Genomic DNA, 18064 nt, shown 5'->3' with positions numbered 1-18064 from the left:
TGTGTAAGAAGGCGCAGTCAAAAATGCGTTGTGCAAAGTGGTGAATTGCCAGAACACATGCGAGAATGCGTGGGCGTGAGATGGCAAAGTAGCCCGTTCTAATTTCGTCCATGCATTCGCGCAATTCCACGCCATATTACAAATGAATGCAGTTCCAACCTGCGCGATTCCGTGCCCCCTGTAAAACGCCCTTAAAACCATTTAAATGTGCGGTGGTTTCACGACACATTTAGAGCCCGACTTAATAATCCTCTTTTGTAATATTCGTGGATAAAACTATTCGCGCAATCAAGACCTACTTCAGCTTGAAATATTTCACCATCACATAATACATTGACTCGTGAAATCGATTAAACTGCATCTCAGCGATAACTACAGTAATCAACACCAGTGGAGGCGAAAAGGTCAAAGGAGAATCCTCTCCCCGGAAAGGGTAGAGAGCAATATCACAAGAAAATTGAGTCTAAGAAAAGTGGAGCAACGACACATGAATATCTCATGCTTTGCGCTTCAATGAGTCTGACTATTGCAGTCGCAGAGTAAACACCTATGGAGGAAGCGGGAAAGTGCCTTAAGGTAAGATTCCTAACACCAATTCCACTATTACCTAAACCAGCTGTTTCCAACCTGTTTTTTTTTTTCAAGTACATCTATGTATTTATAACTAATATTGTACTCCCAAAAATGTATTATGCACATTTTATTGCATAATTTAACTTAGGGTTGGTGACACTTTTAATTATATACAATTTTATAAGTAGAAACTTTATTTCAAATACCCCATATGATATGTATACATATATCCTAGTTAAGAGATACATAGTTCCAGGCGTCCGCCATTACCGATAACTTTCGGCGCACCCCCGACGGGTTCGTCGTGTACTCCCAAGTGGTACGCGTACCACCGGTTTTGAAACCCTGATCTAAACGAATACATTGTTTTCGTTCTCATTATCAGCATAAGTAGCCAATTCGAAAATTGGTTTCATTCGGCTCTCCACTCGACTATCCTATCTACAGAACTTATAACATTAACGCATTTCTCCTCAATTTTGTCCCAAATAACTTTTCCCTTAAAACTCATTCGGATCCGTCATTTGCCTTTCTTCCCATCCTTCGACGATTGTCTACATCAGACCATCATGCCTCATGTGGCCGATAAAGTTGTCCCGCCGTCGTTTTCGGAGTTATTACGAGGGTCGTTAAATAAGTCCTTAGAATATCCAAGAGATTGCACACTTAAAATTAATTTTTCCCAGTAAGCCGCACTCTTTACTAGTCAGCTGTTAAAGTATCAGTAGTATCCATGCCATAGTCACATTGTTGCTGCCGATTGTTATGAATAAATTTCCTTTTTTTTCAAAATATGGATAAAATTGAGTTTCGTGCGGTGATCAAGTACTTCTTTTCAAGGTTAACGCCTAAATAAATCAAATCTTAGCCGAATGAAGTTCATGTCACATCTGCTCTTGTGTTTACAATTACCTACAAATGTGTAAGTGAATTAAAAAGTGGCTGTGCATCCAAAACAACAAACATGGTTCCGGGAGCCCTTCGGAAGTGTCTACGCCCGAAATGATAGACAATATCCACGATATGGTTCTAAATTATGCACAAATCAAAGTGCGCGATATAGTTGAGGCCACAGGCATATCGCAATGCAGATTCGCTTCAAGTTAGCACGAAAAATTGGGTGTGAAAAAAATCTCGGCAATATGACTGCCGCGTTTGCTCGCAGTGGAGAATAAACGAAATCGCGTGGTCAACTCCGAGGCTGTTTTGGCGCTTCTCCGCCGCAATCCTGAAGACTTTTCCCGTCAATACATTACTTTTTATGAAATACGGATTCATCACTACACTACAAAGGCAAAAAAGTCGAAACAATGGAATTCTGAAGGTGAACAGGCTCCAAAGCAGGCGAATATGGTGAAATGGGCCGGTCTGGTCATGGCAACGAAATTTTGGCATGGGTGCTGGATAATATACATCGATTACCTCTAAAAGAGAAAAGCGAAAACATAAGAGTTTTATGCATCGCTATTGGACACGTTGTTGGTAGAAATAAAAAAATGCGTCCTCATTTGAAAGAGAAAAAGTTCCTCCTTCAACAAGACAATGCATGGTTGCACACCTATGCAGTTGCATTGGCCAAAATTACGGAACTAAAGTTCCAATTGTTACAAAATTTACCGTATTAACAATATTTGACCCTCAGTGACTTTTTATCGTTTCTCAACTCGAATAAATAGCTTTGTAGAAAACGATTTACGTCCATGGGGTAGGTAATCGCCAAAAATAATTTCTATTTTGAGGAGATCCCGAAATTCTAGTTTTTGGACGGCTTAAAATGTTTTTTTTTAATGATATTAAAAATTTGCCGATCTAAAAGGAGCCAAAGTTGAAAAATATAAAAAAGTGACCCAAAATAATTTGTTTTTCTACCTTTTTCTAAAGACTTATTGAACGACCCTCGTACAATACTTGTCCTTTCACCCACTTCTTTTAGCATTTCCTAATCACGTACTTTCTATCTTCATTATTCTTCGTAGAACTCTCGATTTTTCTGATGTTGTCAACGTCCTTAACTCGCTCCCATAAAGGAAAATGTTCCATATTTAGCATCCGATTAATTTCTTCATTAGTTATGTGCTTCTCGGCTCTAATTAAACTTTCCAATTAGAAAGAAAGTAAGACGCAAATTTTAAGCAAAATATAAAACTGGTAAACTGTGCTTCATTGAAGCTATATTCAGGGAGAGTATCAATTTTTTAAGCAAAAATTCAGTTTGTAGCCTGTTATGGCCACCACTGACTCTTTACACTCTCGCAACTAGGTTCATGCATGAGACTGTAACAACTAAAAATCAAGATAATACCTAATAGCACTTCAAAGAAATCAATTACTTTCGTTTGTCTCTCTCCACAGATGATGAAATCCTACTTCCAGTACCTTAGCCTACTCTTCCTGATTCTCCATGTGAGCGGTATGTACTATATAAAATTCACTACTACATGTACCATATGTACTTCAGGGTATTACCTTAGGGTAAAGGTGAAAGTATAGGGCGGGTAGGTCACTCTTTGGGAAAAACGAGTATATAGTGCAACTTGGTTAATGTGGCCTCGGCCGTAACGTCAACACAGTTATGACGTCAATCGTTCATAAGTCCCTCCAAACTTAAAGTGTAAGCATTGATAAAACCTCGGATTCATCGTCAATATATTCCAAAATCTCTAGTATAGCGTCAATCCGGTCACAGGCAACAAAGTAATCTTCGAAAAAATTTTAAAAACTGGGCGACGTTCGCGATATAATGCTGCCACGCTTGATGCAACTCAGCATCTCAACAAAATGACCAAAAAAATCTACTTTTCTCAAATGAATGTCCAAAAGAAAACTACAGATTTCTTTCGGCAGTAGGACTTCATTTAAAGATGCTTGAAATTTAGAATTTTTATTAACATACTGTGTCTTTACTTAAACATTATATCATACTAGTTGCACAAAAACACTTGATTTTGATGAAATTTTTACATAAAATTTGAATAGCACAACCCTATTGATCATAATTTGTTGTTTTATTTACACCAATAATCTCATTAAAGTATGTATTTCATGAAAAATCATAAATTTTTATTTCTTCGTTGTTACTGTGTAATTAGTAAAATAGCCAAGTTTGATCTAGCGGTTTCGGCGGCGTTTCTTCGTATGAGTTTCGGCTTCCGGGCGTTCCTCCGCGTTCAGTAGTTCGTAGGTGACGACAGTTACTCCAGCCATCATGCTGGCGTCTTCAGGTAAGAAGTGACATGAAGACCTGACCTGAAGACGCCAGCAGGATGGATGGAGAAACTGCCGTCACTCATGGACAACTCAACGCGGAGGAACGCCCAGAGGCCGAGACTTATATAGTTAAATAACACTTTATTATAGTGTCGCTCTGATATTGCGCTAATATTAGTGTGGACGCTTAATTGACGTAATAACCAAGTGGTACTGTAATCCCTTTTTCTTGAATAATTCCCCCCCATGGAAGCATGGGAGGGGAGGGAAGAAAATAGTATTCTATGGTAGGATGAAAATGGGTGGCGTGAAGAGGGAAATCCAATTTGGGAGGGGAGACAAGCCGAGGTCATCGCAGAATTATTCCGTGAAAAAATACCCTGATCGCAATTAAAGTTTAATAATAACTATGTTCAACCCTTTCAGTCTCATATGAGTGGGTTAGAAGCCAAGGGATACAAGTGATTTCTTTTTTTCAGACTGAGTTAGGTATAGAATTTAGGTATTGACAATATACGAGATCAATTAGATGTTTAATAGTGCATTTGATTTTTCACTCGGTGTCAGCACAGAACAGAGACTCACTTGTATCCCTTGGCAACTAAGTTTTTGAGTATTTCTTCTAACAATCAACTTTACCTAACTCTGTTGAGGAAAAAATCGTTTGTACCCCTCGGCTTCTCAACCCCACATATATTTTCTCCGTTTTGATGAATATAATTATTTTGCCATTTAAATTTGATTTCGGTATCATGAACACATATGCTAAAAGATTTGGCTATATTTCAAGTAAAATCTTTAGTCATAATCTATATCCATAATTATGGACGGGCACATATATTAGAGGGTTAAAATCCCTCTAATATATGTGCCCGTCCATAGTTAAAATATGTAAAAATATGTAAAAAAAATTAAAAAGTTCACGTCCAGTTGACGGAAGTTATGACTGAAAAGGTTAACATGCTATTTATATCTATAATTAAAATTTCACATCTTAGAACATGCTGCAGCAATGTATACGTAGAGAACATATTTTTATGGCCGTCAGTAACTGAAGTACCGTCAACTGGGATATATTAGGCCCAGCTTTTCATGATTTCTTGGAAACAAATAAACTTATATAATTTTAAAGTTAATCAACAATTAAGTGGTTAAAATTGTTGACAGATCATGTACCTTCATTCAAAGACTATTTCTCAATCTCTGAATCAGAACTATTCAAAAAACCAGGATATATTTTATTTGGGCCAAAGTCATCTTGAATTGGGGTAACTCTGGCCCAATTCGATAAAATGGTTCAAAGCTAGTTCTAAACCAAGAGTTGGATCTAAGAAACCAACACAAAATATATCTTAGCACACTTTTTTCAAGTGTTTCATGATTTTAACTGTAAATTTATTTTATTCTTGTTTAAATTAAAAATAATAAACAACATTTCTGCTAGGAAAAATCATATTAAAATGCGATGTATATATAACCGGTTAATGTACAAAATACCTACTAATCTATGCAACTAAAACCCAAACTAATTTAAGAGTGAAGATTGTTCTGCTGCCTGCCGACTGATGCAAAGACTAAGTGGATAACTCAATGCAAATGGTAAAATACAAAACTATGAATCTTTTTACGTCTCAGGGCTAAAGGTACTCCAGTTGACGGTTCATTTGTAAGAACTTATTGTAACTATTATAGAGGCTTCCACGGTGATAAAATTTATACTTGTTTTTTGGGATAATACCGCTTCGACTTATTTATAGTGGACGACAGTTTCGGGCGCATTTCAGATTGATTTAAAATGCAGTGCACGCCTTTCAATTCGCTGATGTCCTGGAAGTGTACGATATATCCTGAAATATTTGATTACCTATTTTGAAATGAATAAAAGACGGGAATGAATCCGAAGACGGGAGCTGGAACTTACTCTGACATTTACTAACAATGAAATGTACATCGTTCATCATACCATCCTCCCCAAATGGATAGCCCTCTTCTCATCTAGCAAAAAATTGGTTTCAGTCTCCGACGCAGATGGAAGTAATAGCGCCAAGCATATGATGTGCTTCTTGGACGCTAGCGCTGCCCTGCAGGAGCACGAAGAGTCACGCTTCGTCCCTGAGGACCTGGACCTCTCCATCTGCACGCACGTGGTTTACTCACGTGTTGAGATCACCATGGACCTGGAAATCGAGCCGAAAAATAAGAGCTTGGCCTTCGTAGAGGATGGCGGCCTAGGTACGAACACATGCATCCAATTCAATAATTTTTGATGCAACGATGCAAGATATTTAACGATTTACATCCGGTTTTATAACGTCTGGTTGGTCTTCACCATATGAATATGCAGCTTTCAGTTTTAACTGGCGTTGGCAGAAACTTCTGGTTAGGTTACGTATAAGATCAGACTTCAAGTTAAACATTACTTTCAGCCATCGGCAGGTAATGTGGGTAGCCGTATCAAATTATGGTGAGCGCTAACCATACAGTATAACATCAGCCCTTAATGTAACGATTTTAGATGTAGGAGTTGAGTTCATAGCGAAGAGGTCGAAACACTAAGGTAGTGTCCGTTTCAAAATTAAAGTTACTCCAGTAGACATCCCGTGTATCCTCTGGTTACCACGAGGGTCCAGACGGTAAGGTCTGTACGAAAACTTTCCTTATGAATCTCTATCTGAGGCAATTTCAATAACTGAAAGACTCTATCCTAAAACGTATTAGATTTGCTACAAGTACTTATATACCGCTTGTGGAATTTTAAAAAAATTATCGTACAAAATAAAATAAAAGTTCTTATAGCCAGGGAAAACTTCGCGGAATGTAATCCTCCTGATAACATCAAAACAAGTTAGAAACCCATGAACAAACAAAAAAAATCACATTCAGCAATGATATGAATGATTCAGCAGTTCATCACGATAAATATTTAATGTAAAAAAATATTTCAAATATAAATTTTTTCGTAGAGAACCTCATCCTTGGTTCAGACAGATTTTCACCCGTGCATGTGACTGCGCACATAGTCACTTGCTTCATGAAGTGCTTTGAAAAAACTTTTCATCGGTAGGACAGCCTTCAGCCGTTCGGGCATCTTCAAATAATTCAGTGTTCTATGCATTTATCAACATTTTCAATGTTTTGCTCTATTAAAACTTTCCTACCCACTCCATATTATTTTTAGGATTTTAATTTATTTTTTTATAATATCAATTTTAGAGATGAATGAAGATAACTTCGAAATTTTCGCAGATATTTGTCAATGGTACCACACGTTTCTACACTGTAGTGTCATTCTCGAATACAAATAATATGCCTTTGTATTCGGGAATGACGCATCAGCGTCGAAATACGTCGTACCATGAAAAATTGTCCGTAAAATATTACAAAGGTTGTTTTTATTCATTCAGCATTAATTTTCACAAGTGGAAAGCCTAAGCAATCGATTTCAATTTTAGAGATTATGATAAATAAAGATAATAAAAAAACTCATTTCAAATATAAACATAGAAAAGTAAAACGCGCAAAGAAAAATAAAACGAATCAGCACAAAGCTTCAATTGTTTCCGGCTCAACTTTGTGGAAGTTGAAGTCCATAAATGACAAAACGTGTTGTACCTACCAAAAAAATAAATCTCTGAGAGAACGAAGTCGTTTTGTAAATTGAGCACAAAGCTTGCTTAGCTAAGCCATTTTCGGCACTTAAAAGAGTCAGAAGTTGCTTTTAGCGTGGTGCTACTGAAGTAGTACCATGCTAAAAGTACTCCATGTTTAAATTACGTTGATTCCCAACATTTTATGAACTCCTCAGGCATTATCAATCGCACGGTGGCACTAAAGGAGCGGAAACCCGGACTGGAGGTGTTCATCGATGTTCACGACAGTGAGGGAGAGCTATACAGAAATGCGGTAAGGACAGATTTATCGATAAGTCAATTTTCCCCTGAGATTGCCTAACTTAAGCTGCAGTAATATTTTCATTCACGAAGAAATCTTGTCAGCAAAAACTTAAATCAGTGGCATAACTAGGAATATGCTTTGGGGGGATGTGGGGGCCTTGGGGAGGATAAGGGGGGGTTAGTGTGGGCTACCCCCCCCCCAGAAAACGGGGAGTGAAGAAAAACATTTGAAAAATAACATCCCTTAAATGCATGTTACATCATTTTGGCACTTAAAATTTAACTTTCAGCAGATACAGTTATTATACATCAAATCCAGACAAGATTTTTAAATATTTTTTTTGATTTCTCTGACGCTTTGGGGGGGGATACTTTCCCTAACCCCAACCCCCCCATAGTAACCCCATTGACATAAATAGTCTCTAGACGAATCATTATACTACTTATGGGTTCGTACGGCTATTATTTTTTTCAACCCTTTTTACAATCTCATTCCCTACTAGAAAGCCGGCAACCGCTCAGCCATGATAAAATTTTCTATGAACGCGGTCGAATTCGTCCAGCAACACGGATTCGATGGCATGAGCATCCGGATATCTTCTAATCACCACGAGGACCCTGACACTGAGGTATGTACTCAAAATTTCGTTGGTATCATCCATTCTTTTGTGGGCGTTTTCCTGCAGTGGGTTTTTTACAATAAGGACGACAGTCAATATCCTTAGGTTTTTCCCACGTTCACTACCATCTTTTTACACTTGGTCAATAGTAACTTTGTTAACTTATAATTTCATTTGCTAATTGATAATGGAACTTCTATTTATTTTTATGTAATTTCTCTGCATGTAATTTCATGAGCAACTTGACAATGTATTTAACTGCATACATTTCATGTTTGACGAGGGGTTAGATGGAAGATGGGACTCTCTAGTCCCAATCTCGCCCAATAAAGACGTTTATTATTATTACTATTATAAAATCTGATTTCAGAAACTAAACGATACTAACTATAAGTCGGGGCCACGACTTAATGCCGTTTCCGATCGACGGATTGTTGCGCTAGAAATATTCTCCACACAGCATTTAAAGAGGGATCGGTCAGTCTCTCAAAATTCTCTGCCACCGTCGGGATTTGAACCCGTGCCCTAGGGATGGGAAGCCAATACGCCAGCCACCACGCCAACCCAAAGAAATCAAGACATGACTTCTGCTGCTGATACTGTTTTTTACTTCGTACGGTCTTCTTTTGAGGCATATGGAATATTCGTGGAGAGAGCGAGTTTTTCGCACTATTACTTCTACGATAATTTCTCTATGGGTTACACATTATGTGGTCGATTTTACATTTAAAAGGAATCCAATGGGAAAATTTAATGTGACGTATCACTACCGGTCGACCGGTCGTATCTTGTCTTTTTTTTCGTGACTTGTTACTACCATGATGATATCATGCGAAAATTTCCAATTTTTAACCTTCAATTTATTATCGTGCTCTTCCCCTTCAATTTATTTCGAATAACGTGCTCCTATCGTCTACTTTTTTCCCCGTGGTTCTTTTTAAATGGACTGTTAGGCAATGAAATGATATTTTGTTTGTAGAATAAAAACTTTTGGGCTATGTCACCGCGTCAATTTTTGGGAGGCCGCAACGTTTCCCGGCCGATGCTGGTCGCTTTCTCAAGGAATTTTGAAGAGTCGGGAATTTAAATTCATATATATGTATAGGTATCTGTGTCAGGTGGTGGGGTGAGGGGAGCGAGAGGTTGGAGGAGTGGGTTGTTGATTGTTTTTGCTGATTACGGGTTGCCAAGTACAACTAATAATGATATTTTGTTGTTTATAATCCATGTAAAATCATTTTACCCCTTCCAATGCATCATATGTCACGAAATACGGGTTCTTTATGTGCATTATGGATATTTTAACATTGCTTAACTTTCAAAATATTTATATTGTTCCTATAAATAGTGCTAAAATTATGAAAAATCACGAGCTACAGTCGTCATTCCGCGATTTGGCATCAGAATCACATGACAAGCTAATCTCGTCATTGAAACGCCGGGGGTAAATATTATAATAAACGATAGTATACTAAAAACTGAGATCAGCGACATGCCACAGCGACAAATATCTCTGAAGGGAAATCAGGAAAGAACAATTCCTAAAGCATAAAAACAACATTCCATGGCATGTGTCCATGGAAGTTGGTCTACTAGATAATATGGTTATACGTTAATAATTATGTGAAATTCACAAACAAATTTCTAATTGGTACCACTGGTTTTTACCGTGAAGGTATCTTCAGGAAATTATTGTTCCGCTGATTTTAACGAGTTTTTTACTAATTTAAATATACCGGGTCAAGCCACGGTAGTAACTTCACCTAGTTACCCGCTGGCTAAATTACTGACGGGAAATCGCGGAACACGCGTTCGAATCTCATTCAAGGCAATTTTTTTTCATCTGTGAAACATTCGCACAAGTTTTTTCTCGCGTAGATCTATCATAACTTTACAACACTTACCACTTCTACAATTTTTCATACTGCAAAACACGTAATATTGATTTTAGAGAATTTTAATATTTATGTAAGATAAAAAATGTTATGTACACAACCATTTTAAGTGGTAGTGGGCCCTTAAAATAAAGTAAAATCATGATAAAAATAAACATCAATTGATATGGAAAATCATCCGATTGACGTTTTTAGGATGGGATCTGCAAGTTTTGAGGGCATGTAATTGCGAAACAGGATATGGAAAGGATCATATTCAATAAATTTACAAGCACATATTCCATGTCTTTCGAGTTTTGTCACAATTGTGACTCCCGTGTGACTTTTTAGAATACAATGCAATTTCATGTCAAACAGATACTTGAAAATTTGCCTCAAATGTTTCTCTTTTCTAATCAGGCGTCGGAAAACTTACTTCCAATCATTCACGAGGAATTTCAAAAAAATGGACTCAAGCTTATCACCTTACTCATACCAAGAGAACGACGACCACATCAAAAGGATCTGACAGAGACCATGTCCAGGTAAGTCCAACGAAAGTAAGGCACTCAATCTGAATTTTAACTTTGAAATTGATTTGATAAGTGAGGATAGTGCTTTTACGCGAACTAAGTCCTTGTCATCTGCACAGCATGAATTTACGGCATAGATAGCATAGTCCACCCATAAGTAAAATGCGATTCAGTTCAAAATTCTGACCAGCAGTAAAATAGCATTAGGAAAATTTGGTCGTTGCGTTTTTCATAGCCCTCCAATATTGCTATGCAAAAAATGGGTAGTAAGTAGCAAATATTAAACTCACCAGGGTAGCAGTTAACTGAATAAAAATATCAGGGTAAGTCAACTATTATCCGCAAAGAATTACAATACTAGGTAGAACCGTCACTAATTTGCAGACGATGTGTGCCCCTTCGTCAATAGTTAGTCGTCTGTCTAAAAGCCTGAAGCACACGATCATTTTTTTCGTAATTTTCGAGTGATCATTCGGAAATGATCGTCGCACGCGAATGTTTTTCGCGTTCACTCCTATGGTGATGTTTCACATTAGTTTTTTCATCAGTCGTCCGATCGCTTTTTCCGTCAGTGAAACCGTCTTTAAAACACCATATCAGCCAATCAGAAGGCATGTCAGTATAGAGCGAATGCAGCGCAACGTTTGACAATCGCGGGATAGGCATCTATAATATATACAATCCGACGTGTGACTGCAATGTTTACTCGCTTAGTGTGTCTACTTTTTGCAGTGTTTCCTCGCTTTATGTAATGACTTATCGATTAAAATGCAGTTAACTACAGTTAATTGTATTTCGTAAAGTCGTTACATTAATCATGAATTGAGTGCTACAGTGGAATATACTCTCAACGTTTTTTGCAATTGAATTGAATAATATAGGGACTATGTCTGGCTCGTAGGAATTTATTTTATTTTTTAAGTTCCTCGCAACATGTTTCTATTCTATAGGAATTTATTTTCGTATTGTAATCTACTTACCATGCGTTCGTTTTAATTAAAAGTGGAAATATTGCTTATGGGCAATTCCATTTGTGACAGAATTACCTTTAGAGAAAACTATGCCATATGATATTTGGATAAAAATGTAAAATACAAAAAAGGTCATATTCTAACTAAGCATGATCAAAAAACATTTATGAAGGTGATTAAGTGGGTAAACATAAACACGCCATATAATTTCGTGATGCGGGTCCTATGACAACGAGCTGTGATATCGGAAATGGCGCGAAAAGGGACGGCGGTAGGGACCGTGATTCAGAAAAATGATCACTCGAGCGATCATTTTTCCGGTCGCGAAAAGCGATCGCTCGAGTTATCATTAAGAGAGATGAAATAAATGGCCGTGTGATTCAGGCTTAAGAGAATCATTTCACGTGAACGCTCAATTTTTTCTTCGTTTGTTGCGAAAAACGGTAGTCCGGCTCCTTCATCGTGATGACATTTGTGCGACCATTTTGGAATTTTTCAATCCATACGTAGACACTCCGTAGTGGCAAAACATTGTTCCAACACTGTACCGAAAGTCTTCGATGAATTTCGGCCCCTGATACGCTTTTTGACCACAAAAAATGGATCACTGAACGTTGCTCATCTTTGGTGCAAATAGAAAGCGGAGCAGCCATGTACAGCCCAGCCTGCAGAAGCATTGGCCATTGGCCAGCTGAAACTAACCTAGCAGCTTGAAACTTGCGAATACATAACGACAGAGAAGCTAAGTATGCGCCTTCAACGTAAAGCGACAGCACTACCCAAATAAACAAACATATAACTTAATTGCGGATAGTAATTGACTTGCCCTCGTAATATTATTATGGAAAATATGGGTAAGTAGAAAATAATAAAATCAGCAGTATAGGAATTAACTGAATAGAAGATAATTTGCAGGCTTTGGTGACGAGCGAAGTAACCACATTAGATCTCCATCATCGGTCTAGATTTGAGGTGGGTTTCGGCCGAGCGTCGACCGAAGTGAAACAGGGCGTAAGGCAGTGCATTCTGTACAGAAATATCGCGCAATTTTGAGTGATATTTATTTTGGTAGCTGGAGGAAAATATTGCATGTCATTGACTTTTTCTGCAGGAAAACTTTTTCACAGGTGACGAAGATTAAAGAGTGTGGAATTGACATTACTTGAGGTCTTGAAAAACTCAAATACCTAAGGCATTACTCTATGATGGAAGCTTTTACTCCTGGAATCACTCTCTCATGCCTCAATAACATGCCATTATGACGCCTTCGTCTTTTTAGAGTAATTTTTGACAAGCTCATTAAAAGTATACCTGCAAACGATATTCAGCGAAACTAGCTACTTCAGCATCCGAACATGGTTTTGTTTTTTTTCGCCTACACTAGGCGACTTGATATTTTACTTTTTCTCCGATGGTGCTGTAATTGAGCCATACCCTTAAGCAAATACTTACATGGAGTATTTCCGGCTACGGAGTAGAACGTCATGTTCCAGAGAAAAATCATGTTTCTAAGAGAAATTACGAGCGACAGCATCACATAAGTTACATAAATAGCTCGAATCTTAAGTTTAGTTAGTCGTTAGCGCTAACTAACTCATTTTTAGCTGTTCATGACAAAGAATTTGACAATCAGAAAACAAATAGTATAAATAAAAAAATTGGATACGCATCAGCATATCCGATACCTTTTTCAAATTGAAGTGCACTATGGCATAATTTTCTCATTCAAAACAATCAATTTCAATACAATATTTATTTTATGATCACATCATGCATAAGGACTTTACTGATTACTCGAATAAAAATTTAAATATAATTGCAGGGTAAAATTATTTGTTTTTGTATTTAAGAAATCATTTTTCAGAACAACAGCCTGCGAACGACTTCCGAACAAAGCCGTAAATAATTACATTTTTTCGTTGTCAACATAACCGATAATATAATGGATACAATGTAAAATTAATGTATAGATCAAGTTAAAGAAATAACAGATTTGGCGGCGACATCATGTTTAAATTTGTGTCTAAAAATTCCGCGAAAAAACTATGGATAAGTGAGATGATAAGGGATAATAAAATGTGGCCACATTAATTGTATGGAATTACTTTCTCTTGCAGTTATTTCGACCTTATCGTAGTGGCCTCGTATTGGACACTTCCCACAGAGTACACGGCAATACTGTCTTCACCAAGGAATTTGGTACGTACCTCCTTTTAATCTCAATAGAACTCAATGCGGAAATTCGCATTCGTAAAGTTATTTTGGCTCGTTGTATGGTGCATATAACATTTTTGCTCCCATAAATAAACGTACACACCACTTCAACGCAATTTGGAAATGAATAGTATTATTTTTCCTTGCGGGCTCCACGTTACATATTACTTCGAGTAACTAATTTCGTGCAGGTAACATTAAAGTTACTTTATAATTCTATTTTAGATTTCACTGTACGAAATTTGTTCAGAATGGACGACAAAAAATTGTTCGTAGAAGGACTAAAGGGATCGTAGGTATTACCAGGAATATTCTCCAACAATCCTGACATTCTAAAGAAATAATCACATAAATCTTACCTAACTCACAGAATAAATTTAGATTTTAATTGAAATTACTTCATTCCCAAGACCATGCCTTTAGTTTACCCATTTAACTCCCCAAACATTGATTATCTTTGCAAAGATTTTGTTTTTACTTTTTTGAGACATTAATTTTTCAACAATAATTCTCACAAACCTATCCCTAGGGATACAACCTTGTTGCGGTGGAAAGGCTTGCTCGTTCCAATGACCCCTAGAACTGCAATGGCAGGATTATTTCTGAATTACTCCTGGGGAATGCATATCCCATTATCCCAGTATATAAATGTAAATCTTGTAAATGTAAATCTTTTTAAAAATTTTAAATTTGAGAGGAAATATTAGTCGACTAAATTAATGTCTCACGAGGGAACGAACAATATCTTTGCTATTGAAGCAATTGAAATAAAAGGTGGTTGCAATTTTCCACAATAATTTAATGCGTGTGACGCCTTTCGGCTCACAGAGCCTTCATCTTGTACCGGATGATGGCTAGAGTACCCTCTAGGCTCCAGCTCAAGACGGTGCCTAGTGCTAGATGATAGCTCTGTGAGCCGAAACGTGTCACTTGCATTCAATAATGGCGGAAAAGTGCACCTACCGTTCATATCAACAAGTAGAACTTCCACTATACCATGCCTGAATCGGTTGGACTTAAAAAAATCAATGCTGGGCGCTATAAGAATTATATTGTAATTTTAGAATAGGAAATAATATCTTGATTAAATTTTTAGGAAAGGGTCGTGAACGGATATAAAGAAGCCGGTGTACCGCTGGAAAAGCTTGTGGTGGCTATCCCAGCCTTTTCTATCACGGTGAAGCTGTGCGATCGTGACCAGCGAGACGTTAACGCCGAAATCTGCGGGATGGGAGACGAAGGAATCCACTCGCCGCGGACAAGGGCGCTTCTCTACAGCTCAGAGGTGATTATTATCCTTTTCAAATATCTTTGGGACTGGCCCAGTCGTTCAAGCTCGGAATGTTTCGAGCGACTTCGTAAAAGGTGGGACCTGCGACACTTGGGATCCAAATAAGAGACAGATGTGCCATTTCTCTTTCACTCAGCGCACTTAATGAAACCTAGCATCTTCAAATAACCTATGTAAATTTAAACATAGAAATTTTGAAAAATCAAATCCTATTTCACTGTTCATGTAATAAGGTTATTATTGGGTTTCGCCACAAAAAATTCATTCTATTTAAAAATAAATAAATAAAGTAGTATTTTATAAAGATATAGTTTTGAAGGAAAATAAGGATATTTGCACGAATTTCAATGTGTACTTAATATTTTAGTTTAGCTGCTAAAAATTACACTGTTCCTTAGTGTTACTCCTTGCTCTATCTGTTTCGGCCCGTCGGTCACCAATTTTATTTGGTAAGCTGTACCCAGAAAATGTCCTCCCGGCATTACCTTATGAAAGTTTCCCGTTAATGACCACTGCAAACTCTCTTACTTCAGCTTATACGGAAAATGGCCAATGCATCTGAAGGCTGGGCTATAATCAAGGATCCGGAATCCAACATGCTCCACGCTGACAGCAATTCTCTCTTATGGACATCCTACGAAGACAACACATCCATCAGACAGAAGGTGAGTCTCCGCTAAAATAAGTGACGCTAAACACTAATTTCATTAAAAAAAACACTCCTCTGGGCATGGATATAACAAAATTAAAACAAAATTAAGCCCGTTACGCTAACGACAGGTTGGTAAAAATTAACCACGCCAAGTTTCCATCTAATCTTTTTCTTAGGTCCATACTTCCTGATTGTTCTCTGGGTGGAGTTTAAAATTAATTGCATTGAAAAAATATTCCTCCACACATTGATATAATACAATTCAACAAAATTGAGCCAGTTACACCAACGATAAGTTGGTTACGATTAGCAACTTTTAGTTACTCTGTTTTTTTTCATCATCCATAATTGCTGATTTATCTTTTTTCAGGCGGCTTTCGTTCTAAGAAATAATATGGCTGGTATTGCGATACTAAACTCCAACATGGAGAACTTCAAAGGCCTCTACGACGAGGAAGGAATGACTTTCCCGATAACCAGGACAGCTTCCAAAGCCTTGCATGAGGAGTCATAGCCAAGTGTCAAAGGGCGACCATGTTTCAAATGAAAAAATAATACAAATCGTTCCATAGATCTTCTAACCCAACTTTCTAGGCAAATATCTCGATGATTATGGTGCGGTGTATTTCAATGGTAAACAAGGACGTAAACAATTATAACTCCCTGAGAAGATGGCCGGCAAATTCACTCAGAAAAAGTAAATGCACGTCCCAAAATATTTTTTTTTCGATAACACTAACAACCTTGAATAAAAGAAAACTATTGAATCATTAGTTTTTTTATTTGCAGTAGACTAGACCTTGTGAAAAGTTGCAGAAAGAAGAGTTTTGAAGAAATCCTCTATTGAGGAGAATTTTATCTGGTCCCTGTACATAAATCACACCAAAATTATTTAAGGGTTAGGCAGTTGCATTTTTTTTATTATAAAAAAAACAGAAAAATAATGTGGAACTCACTTGAAATAATTACAAATAAAATAAATTTTGTCAATTGCAAATCTTAAATTTTGAGGATGGAGGAACTTTCTCATCCGACAAAGGTCTTAGAGTCTGAAGTCTTGAGAGCCCTTAAAGTCCTACGCACTACGACAAATACAATTCAAACTTATCTCACGTCCGGGACTTGGAGCCATGCATTTGTATACACACTCCCTTTACGCCATGAAAAGGATACAAAAACTGTTTTACTAATAAAAATGAAAAATGTTTGATGAAATATGAGGGGTGAGGTCAAGAACCCTGTCATCATCCCCCTAAATCCGCCCCTGAATACAGCAGAGGCGCATCATTGAGGAGATACTTGGCTTAACAGGAAGTATAAAAAAAACACCGCGACACAGCTATGTAGTTGTGGACAACTAAGGGCAGTAATTAATATAAGTAGCTTGGGTAAAGTGCCAAATGCCATTCTCTATGTAACATGAGGTAAGAAAATAACAATTCCGCCAGTTTCAAATAAAATTCACACTCTTCTTATTCAGCGTTGAATCTAAGTTTTCGGCCGACGGAAATAAAACTTTAACTCAAAAGAAACTAATTCATTGAGCTGCAGCAATCAATATAATCAACCAACCAGTGTTCTTACGAGTCGAGGGAAGGTAAAGAGGGTGGTTGATAATGGATTTTCGAATAAAGGTCAGGATGCATACTCGCTCATTCTGTATGTAGCTGCTGTGAATAAATGCAAACATTGTCTCCTGATGTTACTCTTGGCACAAATAGTCTCCGTCACAATACTTACCATATCGATGGCTAAGTTCTAACAACACGTTTCTCCAAAATAGAAACATTTCAGGAGAGCAAAAAAACGATCTATTTTTTTAATTGTATATAATTTTAATTGAAATTAAAAACCAAATTATATTTTACTAAAAAAGAAGGATACATTTGCAAAAAAAGAGTTCTTTTTTGCTTGAAGTACATTGTTTATTAACAGTATTAGCCGCATTCACTCAGACCGGCTAAATTTTGATATACCTGTTGTTAGAACTCAGCCATCGATATGAAAATCGAAGTATACGACATTTCACGAAAATAAAACGAAATACAAATTTTCAATAACGAAACGCGTGAGAGATATATCATAGATCGAAAAATAGAAAGTTAAGGCAGCGATGGTTTTAAAAAACTCTCGAGTTAAAGGGTACCTCAACAGGATTTTACATCCGCTCATTAAGATAAAAGACGATCGAGATTCCCGGGTTACACTCCCGGGCCGGGTTTTAAGCTTTCTCTTT

At 37.2% G+C, this 18064-nt stretch overlaps 1 protein-coding gene across 1 annotated transcript; it reads left to right on the top strand.

Moving 5' to 3' along the window:
- Nucleotides 1-460: 460 nt before the first annotated feature.
- On the top strand, nucleotides 461-16598 carry LOC124160940 (probable chitinase 10). The gene is made up of 10 exons (XM_046537075.1): nucleotides 461-576; nucleotides 2926-2983; nucleotides 5797-6012; nucleotides 7586-7683; nucleotides 8177-8302; nucleotides 10588-10712; nucleotides 13789-13870; nucleotides 14982-15170; nucleotides 15710-15841; nucleotides 16199-16598. Exons 1-10 carry the CDS (start codon nucleotides 550-552, stop codon nucleotides 16340-16342), a joined length of 1197 nt encoding a protein of 398 aa, XP_046393031.1. The 5' UTR covers nucleotides 461-549; the 3' UTR covers nucleotides 16343-16598.
- Nucleotides 16599-18064: the final 1466 nt, after the last annotated feature.

Source organism: Ischnura elegans, chromosome 6 (assembly GCF_921293095.1).
Source record: "Ischnura elegans chromosome 6, ioIscEleg1.1, whole genome shotgun sequence".
NCBI classification, from domain to species: domain Eukaryota; kingdom Metazoa; phylum Arthropoda; class Insecta; order Odonata; family Coenagrionidae; genus Ischnura; species Ischnura elegans.
The sequence above is the reverse complement of the archived record's forward strand: the minus strand, read 5'-3'. Positions and strand labels throughout refer to the sequence as shown.

What these genes read in the sequence shown, in the direction of transcription:
- LOC124160940 (XM_046537075.1), top strand. Translation starts at nt 550, where the DNA reads ATGGAGGAAGCGGGAAAGTGCCTTAAG. An exon ending in CCTGATTCTCCATGTGAGCG is followed by an intron (nt 2,984 to 5,796) that starts GTATGTACTATA and finishes AATTGGTTTCAG; the next exon opens with TCTCCGACGCAGATGGAAGT. An exon ending in CGCTTCTCTACAGCTCAGAG is followed by an intron (nt 15,171 to 15,709) that starts GTGATTATTATC and finishes CTCTTACTTCAG; the next exon opens with CTTATACGGAAAATGGCCAA.